The following is a 17,056-nucleotide window of genomic DNA, read 5'->3' as shown; positions in this document are numbered from 1 at the left end:
TTGCAGCACTCTAGCAGAATTCAATCGAACATTGTGGGTGTGTAGGTCTTGTTAAACCAAGCAACTTTGCAAACTTGCGTTTGAAAATTTATGTGGATTAACATTTAAAAAAGTGAAAATACGCGGATTTTCTCTAAAAGGTTATTTATGCAGATTTTCAAATTAACGTGTTTTTTACGCGAATTTTTGGATTAAAGCATTTTATCAAGCGGATTTCTGAATTAACATGGTTTTTTCACGAGGCATGTATCCCCCGCGTAAGAAAACCCAACTGTATTTAAACCTTTTTCTTATGAATCAATATATTTTAGTAAAAAATATCTGAACTTTCCTTCAAAAATATAAAAAATTGAGTTAAAGATCCTACTCTGAAAAAAATTTAATTTTAAAAACAAAAAATGATTTTAGAAAATATCGGTGATCTCAGATTTTTTAAATGAAGTATTTTAGATAGACAATTTAGTTGCCTAAAACGTTCTATGCGTTGCAAAAATGTACACTTTGACACCCACTCTTGAAATCCGAAACATTTTCGGTGTAGGTTGGTCACACCAAGTTCCCAAGTGATACTAATATAATGCTGTTTTCCAGTGAAATGAAACCGGTTATCAAAATTGATTCATTTTTCGTAAAGTTCTGGCCATTTAAAATTCGAGAGAATTTTATTTATCTCAATTATTTTGTCTACCCCAGGATATTTTTTGGCGCAACAATTTCGTTGATTTGGATTTTTAGTGGAACTAAAAATTGTTTGTTGGGTAACAGATACTTTTAACTTAAACAGTTCCAAGTTAAACTAAACAATTACCAGAGAATTACCAATAGACTGCCGCTATGCATGTCCATCATATTATAAGAGTTGGCTAGCCAAAGAAAATGCATTTTATTACATTTTCGTATCATTGCTTTTTATGAGATGGTGCAAAAAGTTTGGATATTTTTTTAAAGTTCTCCAGTACTAAGTTGTCGAATTCATCTGTTCTTAGGAAACTAAAAACTATAAATACCTTTTTAGTTACCATTATTTCTCAGAAACTCAGTGACACCCGGGCGAACCTTTTCACCACCCCCAACAATGCTAAATCTTGTCGAATAGCAGCACCCAACAAATACCTAGCGGCAAAAGCAACTCCTGGGGTAGGGTAGGTGAGGTCTCCTTTTTTTGGGTCTCCTCCAGTAACCAACCGCACTGACTTGTGCTCACCCTTCTAATATCGATAATTATCGCTAACGTCAAAATATTAACGATAATATCGATGACCATCATTTATCTATATTATCGATAAGTTTCCCATCACTAGCATGAACAATGCTCGAGGAGAACTTGCAAGCACTAGCCGTTTTTGAACGACGTGTGTTTAGGACCTTCATCGGCGGAGTATGTGAGGATGGCGTATGGAGTCGAAGAATGAACCACGAGCTGGCGCAATACTACAGCGAGCCCAGTATTCAGAAAGTCGCTAAAGCTGATTTTAAAATACTGCTCTTTTATACTGATCTGGTCCCCCTGCCAGTATCACTAGTTACAATTCATTGGAGAGGACAAATTACAAACCATAGTTTGCCTAGCCAAGTAATTATGCTAGTGAGTTATTTTGTTAAGAAGTCGTTGGGGTTTCAGCGGGAAGAAACAAATTATGAAGAACATTAGAATAAACCCAGGCCAGAGCTCTTTAACACAGAAAATACACTTAACACTGACTATAGCAAGATTCGAACTCACAACTTTTGTTTCAAAGCGGACTCTATGACCTTATGGTTAGAAATTCTCGGAACTTTCCTTTGTAGGAGCTTATGACCACTGCTACCATTAGTTAGATATATTGTGGTATAGCATCTCGGAACTTTAGTCTGTACCGTTCGAGATGATCTTGTGACCCATTCGTTTCTGTCTAATGACGAAATTTTATAGACTCTGTTCTTTTCGAACAGGACAAGTGCATTTCTGGTGTAGCTCGAAAACCAAAAACAAACAGCTTCAGCGCAGAAATTTAAATTTAGTCCTGATGTAACTGAATGCAAAAGCTAATTCGACATCCTCTGATCGGCCGTCCTTGTTTATTTACAGTCCTTGCTCATCATCCAAACGTTGTTCTCTTCCCCTCTTTGCTCCTTTCTTTGTGTTCCAAACGTCTCGCCGTTTTTTCGAACGTTGCGAAGTCAGCACATTATAGAAGTATAAATTGCTGTGAAAAATGTTATCATTTTTGAATTGTTCAAAAATTTGCACAGGTCCTAATAATTGTAAGTCCCTTCAATTCAAATATTTAGTTTTCATATTTATATTGAAGGGACCCGTATATTCTCCCTACCATATTCATACGACCAAATTGCGTAGTTCCTTGTTCAAGAATGAGATTGGTAAAAAATATGCGTTGGTAAGGAATTTCCGATTCATGTAATCAAGTCAAACATTAAATAAAATATTTTGGGTACGACATAGTGATCGATTTGCTTATATTGCGGTGTGAGTCAAAATACAAAAAAGTGTTGAAAGCGCATACAATGCTGATTGTGTCGGATTGTTTCGTTAAAACATGTCTTGAATCAATGAATACTATTCATAATCCTAGCTTTCGACTTTCGTTACTTTGATCACAACTGTCTTGTCATCAACAGGGTCGTAAAATACTCATCGGTTAGGCTTTATAACTTGAATTGTTCTAGAAAATGAATCATTGAAAATTAATGCAATTTGATTTTTTGCACACAAACGTACATATTTTGAACGGTGAGACTGAGGAAATAAAAGTTAAGAAAAAGTGAAGAACATAGAGTTTTTCGAAGGCAATTGTTTTAAAAATTGAAACTGTTGAAGAGATAAAAACTACTTTTGAAAACTACTAGTTTTCTTGAAAAGTTAGGCATAACTCTCAAACATGTCGTAGCAATTGAGCAAGTAATGTGTTTTACTCTTTTTTCATACCATTATGAATTATGAATTATATTTTTGATGAATACATTCTACGCCACAATAATGTCCGAGCGGGCGTCTCACTGCTAGGAATTTCCGCACCCTCTGATTTTAGAATTGTACGCCAACATCATTCACACAAACCGAAGCGTGCTAGGGAAACCAGAGAAAACAACGTTGCACAGCAGCTGAACATCACGTTTTTCTTTGGCCATCCACGTTTGAAATTTTACGACTTTTTGCGTATTTGTGTACAAAAACAACCCTCTCTAATTTTCTCCGCGTTCTCTGGCCAGACGCCACACCAACCATTCTCACTGCTGTGAGGATTCTGCATGGTTCCGCTTAGTCCCTTCGCTGTTCATCGATGTTGGTAAGTGACAACAGCTCACGCGCTTGATGTTGGTTGAGTTTCAGAGTCATGACGTGCGATAGACGATAGGCCTTCGTTCGCATGTTTGTATGGTTTAGGGACCACAGCAGCAGCAGCAACAGCAACAGCAACAACAGTGACGCTGACGGCATCGTCTTGCAGTTCAGTGCTGGTTTGCCTTGCGTCGCGTAAGGTCTGTATCGATGGTTGTCTAGTGCGCTCTCAATCTCGAATATATTTGTATACGCAAAGGCTGTGAACCCAACGGTGGGTCTCTCATTTGTTTCTTATCAAATACCTGTCTTGAATCGAACTGTGTAGTTGATGCTGAACTTAGTGCGGCTTGAAGTGTGTTAAATTGGAACGGATCATTTGAGAAAATTGAGTTATATTTTACGCGAGAAGAATATGGTGTTTTATGATTATAATTAGTTAATCCAATAGGCATACGAGATGCGTCTTTCGGCAAGGATTAAATGTTTCAGATATTTGGTGTATGCTTATGTCGTTTTGATCTCGGTGAGTCGATGTTACATGAGGGAATGTCGTTTTCTTCTTTTTTTTTGGGTCCATTTGCGCTATGGTCGTAAGAAAGAGTGCCGAGTACCTGCATGTCATGCTGTGTAGTTATGGAAGATCGATAGGGATCGTATAGAAATAATCCAGTGTCGCTGTATTAGTGAGGGTGCGGGTGTTTCAAGGGATTCCCGATGTTATGTTGCTTGAATACTGAAAAACGTTTTCAAAACCACCGGAACAGAAAGCGATCGTGAATAAAACTGCAGCTACGGTGCATACAGATCACCGTAAATCAGGCTGCAAAGGCGATGGAGCTCTGGAAGTGAACTGCTAGTATAAATCTTTAAAAGTGGTTTGGCTTGTTAGTCGAAGAGAGCGCTGGTGTCAGCAAGGTGTGATAAATTCTAGCGTAAAGGCGAAGTGCGCAGGAGGTCGACATCGTTGCATTAATTAGCGTGTTAATTAAATGGTGTGAGGGTACCTTTACCTGCGAGCACTGCATGTGTTCGTCATTGCAGCGTGTTTATACGTAAACATAAGCTGAGTTGGTTTGTGTGTATTTTTAAGTTGGTATAAGCTTAAAAACAAGAGTAAGTACTCCGCGGTTTAACCCTCCGTCGACCAGTGAAACTCTCAGGAAACATTATAAACATTGGCTTTCATCAAATCTCTTGTTTTTTTTTTGAAAGACAACGAATCATGTACGAAAAAAATGCTCAAATATACGCTTATAAAAACGGATTTACTGTAAGTGTTCTTTTCTGCGCATTAAACACGTTGATTTTCCATCATAAGTTGGTACACCAACACGACATACAGAGGGTTAAAAGAAATTCGACACACATTCGTGGATGATGCGGTCGGTTTCCGTTTCGGTGACGATCGTTTATTTCATTCAAAAGGATGTAAAGAACTGTGTTGGTTCATAAAAAAGCAATCAATACCCTAATAGCAGTTGAATAAACTGTAGATACTTTCTAAATTTCTATTGAAACTGTCATAGTTCTTATTTTGACAAAAAATAAATGACGGTGCGGTTAGAATATAGTAAAGTTACTATTGGTATTCAATATAGTAAAGTTACTATTAGTATTGTTGAGTTATTACACATTATTTTCCGTCAAACGGACAACACAGACAATAGGAAAAAAATTTTCATGTTGTTTCTGTTTTACGCTACGCTATTTTCATTTAAATAACATTGTCATTTACAAAACTGGGATTCTGCTCATCAGCAACAAAATCTTACCACTTTTCAAAGTAGCAATTTTACTTCGATAATGAGACTTCACAAACCAGCCATGAGATTCATAAATAAAAAACAAATGACACAGAAACTTAGATTTAGGCTAAGGATTTGTCAGTAATATATTTTTGAGTTACGGAAGCGATGGATTTCGCAATATTGAAATGATTACAACGAGTTAAATCAGTTTACCTGTCCAATCACTCTTTAAGCCAGTGACAATCGTCAATGGCAAGCACGTGACGATCATCGGAGCAGATAAGTGAACAAAAACGCTAGAACCGCATCAATCTTACGTGAATGTTTCGCATTTTTTGATTATTTTAAAAATATGCTGATGATCTGTGGGTCACGAATTGAATTAATATGATATATATTGAATATATTCATTAGTTGAGTGAAGGTTTGGGTGTTTCACAATGAGCAAATTCATTTGATCTGAAAATACGCAAAACATTATCGAAGGTGGTAATATGAAATAAACTTTGGATATTAGATTTTTTTAACCTTTTATAAAGAAACTCTAAGTTACAACAAATTCAGGTTTAAAAAATGTGAGACAAATTTTAAAATCAAAGATTTTAACTCCCTAAATGCATCCGTTTTCAAGTTATTTGGTATTTAAGTGAAGAAAATTCGAAAACTTTTTATAAAATGTTCAGAACGAAGATATATAGGATTTTTTTTTTTCAAAAGCCAATTGTGAGCATTTTGTCAAATTGAATATTTATAATCAGATGTATGTGATGTAATGTAGTACTAAAAGTGATTTCAAATTATGAAACTCACAATCACTAACTTTTCAAATGCATCTATTCTCGAGATATTTAAAAATTAGGTACATTTACGTTTAAACTTAAACGTTAAACGTTTGAACGAGTTAAAATCTTGAAGTTCTATCAACTGATAGAAATGCGTTTTTGATGGATAAATTTTACTAAATTCACGTGTTACCGTAAACTTAATATCATCACCTTGTTTGTATTTAAGACGCTAAAAGTGTGTAAACAAAGCCTCAAACAAAACTGTCTATTTTAAATGTCTCTCTCGGTTGCATTACCAAGGTGTTAAGGCACAAACACAATGGATACGTTTGCGTTGCGTTGACGTTAATTTGACAGAAAATGTATGGGCTAACTGTCAAATTGCCGCAAACGCAGCCGCAACGTATCCATTGTGTTTAGGCCTTTAGTCAAGTCTGGTGATTCGTAATCCTACATTGGACAGACAGTAGAAAACAAAAGACGCCACGCAAACAAACTTATAACAATACGCGATGATTGTGATGGAACAAAGACGATGCATTCGTGCCTAAATACCATTTCTAGTGATTGAGCTGCGATTATTCTGCCAGATTTTTCGATTTCTGCTGAAAATGTCTGCTCCAGGTTTGATGTTATAGCATATTTTCATGTTCTAATTATCGCGCAAGTTAAAGAAACACTGCGTTTTTTGGATTAATCTGTTTATATTAACGTGCAACGGGACGGAATCCAAACATGGGAGGACCAACGCACATAGGAGTATTTGAACCAAAAGCTGGCCAAAAGTCCAATTCGCTCTATTTTGGTTGTAATTGGATCGTATAATCAACCAATAAAACTAGAGTAAGTACAAAACAAGGTGACATCCATTAAGTACGTCACGCAAATTTTGATCAAAATTCATTTTCACGTTTTGCCACACATTAATGACCCCTACCAGGAAAAGTACGTCACGTCATGGCACACCTCCAATATAAAATCCAATGATATGACAATTAATTTAAATTCGCTTACTGCATTTTTTAGTGTCTTTTTACACATGATCTATGACAAAGTTTCAACAATTTTCATATAAATCTTCTTTTATCAAAATGTCAATAAAATAAAAAAAAGGAACCAGGAGGAAGATTTTTCTGTTAATAAATAAAGTTTTGACGGGACTTACCCGGAAGGTACCTAATTCATAAAATTAATTTTACAATATTATGGATTTTTCGCGGTCGGCTCTCACTATCACTTTTTTCGTAAACAATCTGGGATTATTTCATGCATTTAACGTTTTAAATATTGCAAAACTTGTTCCTTATGTTGAACATTATGTCCCGTGAAAAAAAAAACTATTTGATAATTTTTTTCAATTTTACATGCCACCCGAACAATAGCACGTATTTTTCAAACTGATCAATTACCTGTGGAATAACTCTGGAATATAACCGTTTGGTGTATGTGATTAGGCACCGATGGGCTCTGGGATAGCATGAGGGTATGTTTCAACTGAAATCAATACAAAATAATGGAAATCATGTATTCTGTATGTCGGACTTTTGGCCAGCTTTTTGAGTCAAATACTCCTATGTGCGACGGTTTCCTCCTACTTATTACCACATTTCGGGATTGCCTCATAAAATATCATTAATTTTTCAACTGACCTGCAATTATTAATTGCAGCATTAGAGCACCTAATTTAATAAGTTTTCACGTTTGGTTTCACCGTGAAACCTGTCAAAACGTTTCAATCGTGCTATTTTTTACACCACTATTTTTTCTCTCTCGGTGTTTATATTTTCGCGCTGGTAGCGACTAGAACATTTTCCACAAACCGGCACGTAACAGTCGCGTGGCCACTCAAACTAAGTATACTCGTAACTAACTTTCGCGAAAAATCGGCCGAATGGGCCTAAACTTGCCTCTAAAGTGTAGCGCCTCGCGAAATTCAGATTATTGCTTTTTCCTAGTTTCAAGTCAACTGCGTGTGCGCCCGTGTTGTCAGCACCGCCAGCAGCATGCTGCGCTAGCATATAGAAATTTTCAAATTGTTATGATTCTGTTGAATTTTACGGCATCAAAAATATTAAAAATTTGTTAACAGAAATAAAATAATGCATTTCACCTTGAAAACAAGTTCTTTATGTATGTTCCAGTATCACTGTTGAATGCCTGAAGCGATTTTCACCAAACTTGGCGTATGTATTCTTTGAACAAAGGAAGTGGTTATAGAAATATTGAAGAGGGAGCAAGCCTCAAAGTCAAATTAGGTATTTCTGGAGCCAAAATGGCGCTTAGAAACTGGATATTGGTGTCCGACGACATTTTAAAACTCGAGATGCCGATTCAAACTTAGGTAAATCTGCGAAAATTGATTATGAACTATATCCCTTAATTTGGATTTTTTTATCGTTTTCAATTATAAAACTAAAGAATGTTCAAATACCCAACATTGATGTTTTTGAACCGAGACTGTATCTAGCAACTGAATATTGGTGAACGATGCCATTTAGAAATCCAAGATGGAATCTGCCAGTCTCTGGAAAGCTATGAATATCTACCCTTATATTATCTTTTCCAGAATCGATATGACTCCTTGAAACTGATAATTGACTGATTCCAGCTTATGGAACGCTAAAAACGCTTAAATATCGGTATTTTCGAAGCATGCTGACGCCTAGAGGCTGTGAACTATTGTCTGAAGTTTGCTAAGTACGACACACACATGCACCAAACACTATTTTAATCAATGGTTTTTATTTCGAGTAAATTGACATTTTGTAGTACCTACTCTGCACACCAAATTAATCACCGTTGTTTCTATCGATGACACGATGTAGTCAATGCGTAGGTTAGTGATCAAGTAGAAATGAGAGAAAGAGAGAGAGAGAGAGAGAAAGAGAGAGAGAGTTAAAAAATAGAAAGAAAAAAGAGCTTAGAAAGCAATAGAGAAATTCAAAGCAAGAGAAAGAAAATAGGACCAACACAGTGAGAAAGGAGGTGTCAGAGAAGGGACGAAAATGATTAAAGCATAAATTTGAGAAAAGGAAACAAATTTTAAAAAATGAAAAAGAAATTTTCTGTGCAGTTATTTTCTGTAGGTAATTTCTTTCTCATTATTTTTAATATACTACTGCAGATCTAAAAAAATGTATCAACTTAAAGTTTATTACGATACGTTTCGTGAGAGCGGAACATTTCACTTCACAGAAAAGACCATTTGAACTATTCCGCTGAAAATTATTACACCTAAATATATTGTTCATGGGAAACTGCTGCATTCTTTATACGTTCCAATGCCTTTAAATACTCTTACTTACTTCACTTTACTTTTACAGCGACAGACCAATTATTGATACAATGCCGAATCCAGAATACTTCGCCATGTCACACGGTCTTGAGCTGCTATCCTCCAATCTCCCCTAACACCTATTTCGCGGCCATCTTTGTCGACAGCACACATCCAATGAGCGCGGAGCCTACCTCGAAGTCGACGGCCTCTATCGTGATTTTTGCTAAATATAGTCTCCGCTGGTCGTTCTTCCGGCATTCTAGCTACATGCCCAACCCACTGCAACCTGCCGTGTTTTATCCGCTTGACCATTTCCGCGTATTTGTACACCTAGTACATTTCAGAGTTTATGCGTCTGCGCAAAACACTATTCTCTAGTTTGCTGCCAAGGATTGAACGCAAAATCCCACGCTCAAAAACCCCCAGAGCTCGCCGATCGGTTTCTTTTAACGTCCATGATTCATGGTCGTAAAGGGCCCCGGGAAGGATTAGTGTTTTGTAAAGTGCAAGTTTAGTACGGGTTTGCAGACTGCGGAACCTCAGATGGTTATGTAGAAGGCCCTGTTTGCAGCTGCTATTCGCCTTCTTAGCTTACGGCTAACCTCGTTGTCACATGTTACTAATGTACCCAGGTAAACAAATTCGTCGACTTCTGAGTTTCAGTTCAAAAGTTTCCCCATGTAACATCACCTCAGCACCAACATCAGTCGGACTACCATGCTCTCATCGTATTTCGTTTGGCAGAGTTAATGATGAGCCCTATTCTCGCAGCTTCCCTCCTGAGAGGTCCGAAGGCCTCTTCCATTGCCCTACGGTTGATACCAATTATGTCGATATCGTCCGCAAAACCTAGAAACGTGTGAGACTTCGTATTGATGGTGCCGCTTCTTTGCAAGCCAGCTTTCCGTAGAACACCCTTGATTGCGAAGTTGAACAATAAGTTTGACAGCCCGTCTCGCTGCTTCAAACCGTCTAACATCACGAAGAAGTCCGATATCTCACCGGCTATCCTGGCGCATGATGTAGAGCCTTCTATGAAGGTACGTATCAGCCTAATTAGTTTTGTTGGGAAACCATGTTCGAGCATAATTCGCCATAACTCATTTATCTTATAGTATAGTACGCTGCCCTAAAGTCTATGAACAGATTGTGAGTCTGCAAGTTGAATTCTCAAAATTTATCGAGAATTTGTCGCAGGGTGAACATTTGTTTCGTAGTAGAGCGTCCCCCTCGAAAACCAGATTGGTATTCGCCATCATCCTCAACCACCATCCTGCTCCTTCCAACTACGCTGTTTTCTTCACCATTCAACAGTACACTAAAGTGTTCCTTCCAACGCCTGGCCACCTCCGTTCTATCGGTAATCAGGTTCCCCTCCCTATCGTGGCCACCCAAAACCCGAAATGAAATTCCCGTTTTTCACGATATTTCCCGGTTCGTTGAAATATTTTTCCCGGTTAATTGTATTTCTGTACTCTATAGTTTTCCATATAGTTAAGGAACGTGACTTTCGATTTACATCCCAAAATGCTCAAAGTCACTCCTTAAACGTGTTCAGCTTTATTGAAATCAAGAGATATTATCGCAAAATTTCGAAAAATGTGACGGACGTTATCTTTTCCGAGAGGAGATGTTGTTTACAAGTATCTTATAAACAACGCATATAATACTCATCACCGGGGATTCCGCGAGAAGTTTTGCCTTTTTGGCTTCTATCGTCGTTTTAATAGCACGGGCCGTGGCATTCTTCTTCCGGGCTTCTCCATCATGATCTGACTGCTCCTTCTTCTTTGCCTTCAACGATTCAACATATTGGCTATGTGGAATGCGAGCGTATTGGATCGACGACTTGGTGATATCAATTTCGTCTCCTCCACCGACATCCTGTGCTGCATCGTACACCAAGCGCTGCGCTACAAGTTTTTCCTCTTTTAGATTCATGACTACGCACTAAAAGTTCATGGAGAAAACTCGCTCCAACGTGGCATTGCCATGCGATAGAATCAAAATCTTCTTAATAAACACGGGAAAGTTAGGGATGTTCTTGCCTGAACCAGCTATCAGATCTCTACAAAAAAGTATCAAGGGGCTTCTCGCTACGGCGGTAGAAAGTCAGCAATATCTTTGTCGAATGCATACTCAATAGTTGAGAGTATTCTTGGCGACATCTACCAGCTACAGTTCCCGCGAGATTATCTCTGTGAACCATTTGCTCTAGGCAAAGTTCGAGCCATTTGACTGCTACTTCCGGGGAGTTTACGATGGTCAAGTTCCAAATATAGATGACAGCTCTACAAGGCATGCTATTCACGTCGATGCATTTGTATTAGTGAGCGTTATGAACTTTTCCAGATTTTGTATGAAATTTGAAATGATTATGCATTTTAAACTAAACTTATAAAACATACTTTCCTGAAAAGTTATAGAAATGATGTTGAAACATGTTTTATTTGTGAGTAATACATAAACATGCTGGGGTTTAGGTAAAATATGCTGTTTTTCATCATTTTGCCGGTAACCTTTTTGCACTATTTGTTTTTTTTTTCTTGTACTTTAAAAGCGCTTCTAAATAGAGTCGCTTATGTTTCATACAGTTACAAAAGTCATAAGCTATGACAATGACTAAGATTATGCTCCAACTATTAGAAATATAGCATTTTTGTATATTTTATTTCGACACATTGTCGCAATTTATATTTTTATATAAATTAACGTAAAACGAGAAATTTCCAAAAATGTTCTGAATTCCATACAAAACGCGAAATTTTTCATAACGAGATTTGTTTGTGTGCGTGGATAGACAAAAATGTAGCATACCTTGTAGAACTGTCATCTATACTTGGGGTCAAGTTAGATTCCAAGAGGACGATGCATAAAAACAAAAACTGATATATGCACTATAAGGAATGAGTTAAATATACCGTCAGCCGGGGTGATATTGTACCATCCAGCCTGTGACTTGTCAGCCATCTTTTCCGGGTCAGAAGACTAGTCTCTCTTGGTTAAGTATTCGAGGAAACTTATTCGAGAAATTTTGGTCTTATGATGGCAATGAGATGGCTAACAAACAATGGGTTTGAATGGCACAATCTCACCCCCACTGGCACAATCTCACCGGCTCGTAATGTTAAGTGAAATTACCGGTTTTTCCCGGTTCCAAACGCTTCCAGGTTTTTTCCCGGTTCTCCCGGTTTTCCCGGTTGGGTGGCCACCCTGTTTCTAGTTAAATTTTATTGCATGCAAACGCGACGTTAAATAGTAAAGGAAAATAGGTAAACGTAAAGTTAATAAAATAGTTCAATCTAAAAAAAAATCTTTGAAACAATCTCTCTCTTCCTCTCTCTGCGGGACGCTGCGCCACTTTTACACATTAATAAAATTTGACCAATTCTGTATTTGTTGCTTAATAAAACGAATAGTCACGGTTAATAATCTCCATTGGTTTGATCGACATTTTTAGTACAACAGCGAAATGTGACAATAACTTTACAGGTATCCTTTTTTTCTAAAAATAAAAACAATGTCAAGACTTCGATAAATTCGCATTCTACAGATTATCATAAAAACAAGTAGCATTCGCAGTAACAATATTTGAACCATAGAGGAATATTTTATGTTAGCTTTTCGCTCTAACAGAACTAATTGGAAACGTTACGTTTGCAATTAGTTTTTAGTGTAGTGCAAAAACTTCGGTCTTCGACAAAATGCTACGTGCGCACAGAATGGCGACAGTGGGTGTTTATTATACATACAGTTTTGGTTTAATAAAACAGTTGATCTAAGTTCTGTTAGTTTCCGGTTTACATTCCTGTCCAGATGTTCAATATTGGATGGTGTTTCGACATTTTGAGCTTTTTTCCGGAATTTGCCATCTTGGATTTTAATATGGCGTCTGAGGTCGATTTCAGTCGCCTAGGCATCATTTAAATTCCAGTAATACTCATATTAAGTGCTATATGGGCATTCTACAATCAAATTTATAACATGTCCTTAAACTTTAGTTATATATAAAAGAATTTTCCGCAGCAATAATATTATAAGCAACTCTAAATATATACACCTTTATTGGCTAATCGCATTTTCATCATTCGACGATATCTGTCTGAATTTCGTCTATCTGAGCTTAAGTTTAGTATCACCATGCTCCATCCGTGACTTATTATTGTGTAATTAATCGATAAAAATTGTGCAACACTTCCTCATACCGGATTTGTCTATTTATTTCCGATACATTCAATTGTTAGTTTCAAAATTACAAACAATCATTCTAGGAATACGATTTACAATTTTCCCCGTTTCGATAAGACATAAAACGGTTTCAGAGACATAAGAATGAGTCAACTTTTGTTATCTAATAGGAACACAAGCCCCCGGAGACGAGTGTTGTGGTCAAACCTAACAACAAGAAATAATAACAATTTCCTTGTAATAATTATGCTTATTTTATTGAACTATACACAGCATATATTCAATGGGATTTTTTTTTTTGAAAAATTACTATAATTTTGGTTTTTTTTGGCACGACTAAACTATTGCTGGTAAAAAATTCAAATGTAAAAACTCATGACAAATCCGAAATTAGTCCTCAAATCTGATACCGTTTTCTTCAGAAGTACGCATTCATACAAGGTCTCTCTGGTTTTCCCGCGGATAATATCTACATCTAAGAGTTAGGAAGAATAAATCACTTAAAAATAGGTTATATGCTGAATCCAAAAGCATATGGTAGAAGTTCACTTCGTCATGCCACAGAGGCACCACATCGAGAATTATTTTCTAAAAAATATTGAAATTATGTTAATGAAACGCTTGTATGTGCATCTAAAATGATGAAGTCATCCGGCAGATACGATGTGAACGATAAATGTTTTTAGTTATTGAAAAGCTTCTAGGAAAACCGTGCTTGGATTTTGCTAGTCATAAAGTTTCTGTTTGTTTATTTCCACCATGAAGAAGTCACGCTTCTTCTTTCGCATTCGCATTCGTAGACCGAGGCGAAACGGAAATTTCAATACCTGTTTTGTTTACTCCATGATACAAGTTTAATCAAAATAGAATAATAACAGTTATTTAATTTAAATTTGAACTTGCAAATTTTTCCTTACACTTTTACCAAACTATTTGAACATTTAAATGTGATTATTAGCCTTTTAGAACTTGAGTGAGATTTTACAGCATCGGACGGTACTTACTATAGATGATGATGATAATAGAGATATAAAGATACATCAGAACCGTTTGGTGGTATCTCCACCATCTGATCTGATCATACTGCGAAGCATCTACGTATCTACTATAAATATGTATTATGGCTACTTTCCAATGTTTGTCATATCGCTGTGGCCACCAGTCTGCTTAGCCAGCAACGAAATTCGCGGTCGGTGGCGCTGCATATCGCGCGTTCTGATTCGCAATGCTATGTGACAAGATGAATTTTTCATGAAAATCTTTCCGCACAGCGGGACCCATGTGTCGCGTATCAGCTGCAACCGAATATTGACTACTCAAAATCACGAGATTGATGGCCGCACTCGAGGAACGCCAGATTTATTATACCATTTGCTTTCTCGAATTTGTCGAAATAATTATTAATTGCATTGTAGAAAAACCTAATTTGGTGACATAAATTAGTACACTAGAAAAATGTATGTCCGATAACATTTACTACCGTCCGTACAATCCGCGCGCGTTACGCATTGATGTGATTCTATTTTCAGCGGAAGGTAGAGTTGTTCTTGAAATTTTGAGCCAGCCATTATTATTTCGTGTTTTATTTTCACATCTTGTTCCATTGGCTTGGCTAATATTCTCCCTCACCGAACCGTAACCACATCACGTTTTTCATGCAATGAGCGACGAATGCTACACTCTCGATGGGCGCACGTTGAAACTAACGGTTTTATGTAGTCAGTAACGGACACTGTTACAGCGAATGCATCGAATGTTGGTGTTTCATTTATAGATCGTGATTCATTGTGATTTCAACCAAACAAGTATTGTTTTTTATAGAAGGGCGCTTGAAGAGCATTACAAAAAAATACAAATGCAAATTCAAGACAGACCACAAATCTATTATAGATGTTTAATAAAGGGTTTTACATTCATACCAAATTTGAAATATAAACCTAAAATTTATGATTATCACTTACTGGAAGTGAGAATGATTTCCATAAAATATGTTCAAAAACTTGGCATCATTCCAATCAACTGCGATTCTATTTACAAAATTATACAAGAAATATTGAATCGTATTCTCATCAAGAACTGTTGCGTTTGAAACTACTAATTTTTGTAGTTAATTTTTGAATTTAAAGTCAATTCAACTTAACGAAGAGTTACATAAAAACGTTAATTCGAAAACAACCGAAAGTCAGTCTTCTACTATGTTTTCAACCATGAATTTTGTTCCAATGAAAGTTACGATACTTTCATTCACAAGGTACTGTGAAGGGTATTCGAATAAGATAAGTTGATTTACACGTGATAAAACAAATAATTTTGAATTAAGGCTTAAATTTAGTTTTTTAAGTTTTTCTAGTATACCACGCCTAACAAAATTTATTTTAAAAATAACTAAAATCATTATAAGCAGAACCCCATGCTCTGAGTATTTTTTCTTCGTTTTGGTTCGGTTTATGATACGATTTATGCCAGGAATTTGTTGAAGTTACAGAATATATATTTTGCCTTAGGGGCCATCCACATGCCACGTGGACAGATTTTAGGATTTTAGGATTATGACCCCCCCCCACTCCCTCCCCTCCACATCCTCCGTGGACAACTGCCCATGGGCAAAGCCTTGGTGCTACATTCCGTATTCGGAACTCGACCTTCTGTTTTATTCTACACAGACTTCGCAGCCAACCGTTACGTGTACAGGACAATTGCGGGCATCAGACTACTGTAGAAAACTTGTTGAAGAAAAGCGCTACCGAAGAAGCCTACCGATCCGAATAATCTATTTTTGTTAACTGTTAAAGAAAATCTTTATGCGTAGTACAATCCGAGCATTTTTTGAAGACTGAATTTTAGGAAATGTTCTGTGATGCAACAAAAGTTTACTACTAATTCTCAAAGTAATAAAACTTGGAAAATGAAACAACCACTAAGGTAAGATGATCGTTCTCTGTTCTGTATATTGGATGAAATAGGATATTAAAACTATACAGTTTCTTTTGATGTCAACATCATTGAATGTGAGTTACACAAACAGCCTCCACTCGAGCGTTGGAATTCTGAGTCAATGATCGTAGCTGACTTAATGCTCAACCAGCAAAACACCTCAGATTCCTAGATTTCGTACAAACGCTTTAGTGCCAACATTACAACCTCGTAAAATCATGTTGCAACTGCTTCAACGATTAATGTGAAAACTAATCCTTACAACAAAATAGTATAGTAGGTATATGACAAAGGAGAATGTTCTGTAATAAACTCACTGAGCGATGATCCACAATCATCATTTTAGTCGATGGAACATAGTTTTTTTCTGCCGAATTTTATTTAAAGGCCGCTTAAAATGAACAGATCATGTGCAGCATTGTGTAAGTCGATCCACTTTGTGGATGAAATAACAGGTCATCTAGCAGTAAAAACATTCCTTACATTGTGCGCATCTCATATGTTGTCAGCAATTCTGTCTAAAATCCGGACGGACAGACAGGTGATGCCTATCACCAGTGTAGAATAGACCAGTTGGCAGTTGGCGGACAGCCGCGGACGGTAATCTAATATACTCTCTTCCACTGTGTCGGGAGCTGCCGAGATGAACAAGATGTTTCATTTCATAGTAGTTTACTACCATTCACATTCAGTACGCTCGGGCGAAGGCAAGGTCTGTGCTACTGGCTAGCATAGAGTACAGTTGCAGCCGCAGTTTTGAGAAATGATGCTCGAAACAATCTCAGCTGTCCACTCTGCTGAACTTATGAATGGTGGGTTGTGTGTTTGGTTATTTTATTAT

General features: G+C 36.9%; 2 protein-coding genes across 2 annotated transcripts in view; one reads left to right on the top strand and one right to left on the bottom strand.

The window, feature by feature from the left end:
* Positions 1–14,963, bottom strand: part of LOC129723088 (dynein axonemal assembly factor 3 homolog) — a 29,806-nt gene extending 14,843 nt beyond the window's left edge. Inside the window, exons 1-2 of the mRNA XM_055677055.1 lie at positions 14,762–14,963; positions 14,286–14,702 (exon numbers count right to left, since the gene is read on the bottom strand). The gene's annotated coding sequence lies outside the window, so the exon portion shown is untranslated. The remainder of the gene's footprint in view (positions 1–14,285; positions 14,703–14,761) is intronic.
* LOC129723089 (leukocyte surface antigen CD53) overlaps positions 3,440–17,056 on the top strand; it is a 33,990-nt gene continuing 20,373 nt past the window's right edge. The window contains exon 1 of the mRNA XM_055677056.1: positions 3,440–3,806. Coding sequence (XP_055533031.1) covers positions 3,741–3,806 — 66 coding nt within the window. The 5' untranslated portion in view covers positions 3,440–3,740. The remainder of the gene's footprint in view (positions 3,807–17,056) is intronic.

This window comes from Wyeomyia smithii, chromosome 2 (assembly GCF_029784165.1).
Source record: "Wyeomyia smithii strain HCP4-BCI-WySm-NY-G18 chromosome 2, ASM2978416v1, whole genome shotgun sequence".
Lineage (NCBI taxonomy): Eukaryota > Metazoa > Arthropoda > Insecta > Diptera > Culicidae > Wyeomyia > Wyeomyia smithii.
The sequence above is the reverse complement of the archived record's forward strand: the minus strand, read 5'-3'. Positions and strand labels throughout refer to the sequence as shown.